The sequence below is a fragment of the Vitis vinifera genome, chromosome 17 (assembly GCF_030704535.1).
Source record: "Vitis vinifera cultivar Pinot Noir 40024 chromosome 17, ASM3070453v1".
Classification (NCBI taxonomy): domain Eukaryota; kingdom Viridiplantae; phylum Streptophyta; class Magnoliopsida; order Vitales; family Vitaceae; genus Vitis; species Vitis vinifera.
The window spans coordinates 7,873,077-7,876,339 of NC_081821.1; the positions used below are offsets into that span (position 1 = coordinate 7,873,077).

The window sequence follows — 3,263 nt, forward strand, 5'->3', positions numbered from 1 at the left end:
TCACAAAATATGCCAATATCTAGATGTACTTAGGCTTTGTGTAGCCCCACATCAAGGTGGTGATGATCCCCCAACACCCACTTTGAAAGCCAAATCATCATCCACCAATCAAACCTCACTAAGCTTAGAGTGGACCATACGGGAATTTACTAAAGTACCCTTGAGGAAGTGAGGTGGTGATATGTGGTTGGAGGAGGAGGAAGTTTGAGAAGGTGGGGCAAAGTACAGAAGAGAAAAGGGAAGGAGGCAGAGGGTGGAACCTTTCCCTTGCTTAAGACGAAGACAAAGGAAGGAATAGTTAAGGGCAGTTTGTTTTTGTAGGGTATGCCCTGAACCATGGGGGGATGCTGAGGTGGACGAATGGTGACCGTTGGATGGGGTGGCGTAGGATCCTCAGTTGAGTACACGTGCTGCTATCTTTCTCTCTTTTCCTCTTTTTATCTTTGCTTCCATGCATGGATTTCTCCTCCCCCAACCAGAGTATAGAGAGAGAAAGTAGAGAGAGAAAGTAGAGAACAAAACGCTCTTTACTCTTTTAATTTTTCTTCTTTCGCCTCTTCATCGCCATCATTAGCAACAAAGCTACTCACCCATTTCTTCAAGTATTGATTTTTCATTTTTCATTTTTCTATCTTCAAATTTTCAACTACCGGAGAGAGAGAGTTGAGTGCATGTTCTCAACTAGGCCTTGTGTGCCAGATCTTGCTCTTGTTCCAGAAATCTCAGATGGGTTCTTCTCTGATCAGTGGAAAATGCCGAAGAACCCATGATCTGCTAGTGTTATCTCCTCAAGTTTCGGCATTTTCCATGATTTTCTGATCTGGGTTTTGGTCTGTTTTCCTTTTCTCGGATTGCTCTGTTTCATTACTATTTTGGGTGCTTGCTGTTCATGGGGTTGGCAGTTTCAGCATTGCTTCAGATTCTGTGATCGGAATTGAGCTTCGTTTTTGGGTCTTCGATCTGAGTTTTCTGCGTTGGTGTGGAATTGTGATCAATGGAAGAGCAAGGCCACGAACTGGTCGAATTCAAACACGTTTGCAAGTTCTGCAAGAAGAGCTTCCCCTGTGGGAGATCTTTGGGAGGCCATATGAGGTCTCATATGATCAACAGCTCTTTTGAAACTGATGAAAAGCTCAGCAAAACCAAGCTCTCATCTCTCCACAAAGCTGCAACCAATCCTGGTTCTGAAACTGCAACTCAAATTGGTTATGGCCTCAGAGAGAACCCTAAGAAGACTTGGAGAATTGCAGATTCAAGTGAAGACACTTCACTTCTGGGCAAGTTCTGCAAGGACTGTGGCAAAGGGTTTCAGTCATGGAAAGCTCTGTTTGGCCACATGAGGTCTCACTCAGAGAAGGAGAGACTTTCCAACAGCTTGGAGGAGGAAGATTCATGGACTAGTGCTAATCAGAAGTTGGTCATGGATAGCCAGTCCGATACTGAAACTGCAGTCCCCAATCGCAAAAAGAGATCAAGGAGAAGAACAAGGTACATGGCCACTGCAACCTCCTCTTCTTTTTCTTTTGCTAATGCTTCTTCCTCTGTTTCTGAGATTGAGCAAGAACAAGAAGAGGTTGCTATAAGTTTGATGATGCTTTCAAGGGATTCTGGTAACTGGGGTGGTTTGAATTCTGTTACTGAGTCTTCTGATAACAATTCTGTGTTCTTAGAAGCTCCATCCTCCTTTCCAACTAATCGGAATACCAGAATTGAGAGTAAGACTACTAATGGCTGTGATGGTGGTGAGGTTGTGAAGCTGAAGAAGCTCATAAAAGATGAGAAGTTCAATCCTTCTGCTTTGGATTCGGAGGATTTCCAGTTTTACTGCAAACAATCCGAATTCGGGGCTTCTGGGAATTCAAGAAATGATTCCAAGTTGAACAAATCTGAAGTTCTGGAGACTAATAAAAGCAACAAGCTTAAGGTAGAAGATGGGTTCAGATTTGAGTCCTCTGAAAACGAATTGGGGAAGAAACTAGTGAAAGAAAATGGATTGGACCAAGCTGAACTGTTTTCCATTAAGTACAATTCAAACAAGAGAAAGTTCCGAGACTTCTACGATCCCGAATTGAAGGTGAACTGCTCAAAGAAAACGACTAATAATGATGGTACAGACTCCGAAATCTGCAGGGATTCTCAGAAGAGAAGCAAATTTGAGTGTACTACCTGCAACAAGACCTTCCACTCTTACCAAGCTCTAGGGGGTCACAGAGCTAGCCACAAAAAGATCAAAGGTTGCTTTGCTTCGAGGATCGACAGCAGCGAAAACAGCATCGACCCTGAACTCTCCCCTGACCCTACTGCTGATAGCAAGCTCACTAAGCCCTGCAACAACCATAGCCCCAGCCGCAGCCCTGGCCCCATCCATGGCCACACTGCCAGTGCCTCTGCTGTGAAGGCTGAGACAATTTTGGGATCAAAGAAGAGTAAGGGCCATGAGTGCCCAATTTGCCTCAAGGTTTTCTCATCAGGCCAGGCATTGGGTGGTCACAAGAGATCACATTTGGTTGGTGGGTCAGATACCAGAGGCAGCCAAACCATTGTTATTCCCAAGCCCCTTCCAGAGATCAGAGACCTTCTTGATCTTAACCTTCCTGCTCCTGCAGAGGAAGAGGGCGGGTTCAAGGCATGGTGGGTTGGAAGCAGCCACAAGCATGAGCCACTGGTGGGCATGATATCAAACTGAAGTGTCCTGGTCACAGCCATGGTTTTCAAGCAAGATTCAAAGAGTGTACAGACAAGTTCTGGATATTAATTCATTAATTCTTTCTCAGTATTCACCAAGGTAACACTTCCATTTGCCCTCAAAAGTAACCTTCCATTTTCCTCCTTTTATTTCTCATCTGTTTGGTCATATAGAAAATAAACCTCTACTACTGCAACATTTCCAAGCTGATGATTCTTCTGTCTCAGCTCCAAACTCCAATACTGTAATTGAATTTCATCTCTATTTTTCAACTAGTACTGCATATTTCTATCATTGTCCCTAATTTTGTGTAAAAGAAAGTAACCAAACAAAATAATTTTTCCTTTCTTTTTCATCTTGTTTATTTTCTAGGCATTGAGAAAAAATGAGCGAGGAGTTGAAAATGGGAATGGTATGTGAAGTGATGAGGGAGATGAAAGCAATTTAATAATACACACAAAGAAGGCATGTGAGCTGAAAGGTGGTTGTTTAGTCACCTACCATATAACATGACAACCCATCTCACTTGCCCTTTTCTTTCTTATACTTGGTATACTTTTGATGTTACCTTATCACT

General features: G+C 43.2%; 1 protein-coding gene across 1 annotated transcript; it reads left to right on the top strand.

Moving 5' to 3' along the window:
- The first annotated feature begins 346 nt into the window (after positions 1-346).
- On the top strand, positions 347-2,980 carry LOC100241686 (zinc finger protein ZAT4). The gene has a single exon (XM_002281402.5). The coding sequence runs from the start codon at positions 995-997 to the stop codon at positions 2,684-2,686; it is 1,692 nt and encodes a 563-aa protein (XP_002281438.2). The 5' UTR covers positions 347-994; the 3' UTR covers positions 2,687-2,980.
- The last annotated feature ends 283 nt before the right edge of the window (positions 2,981-3,263 follow it).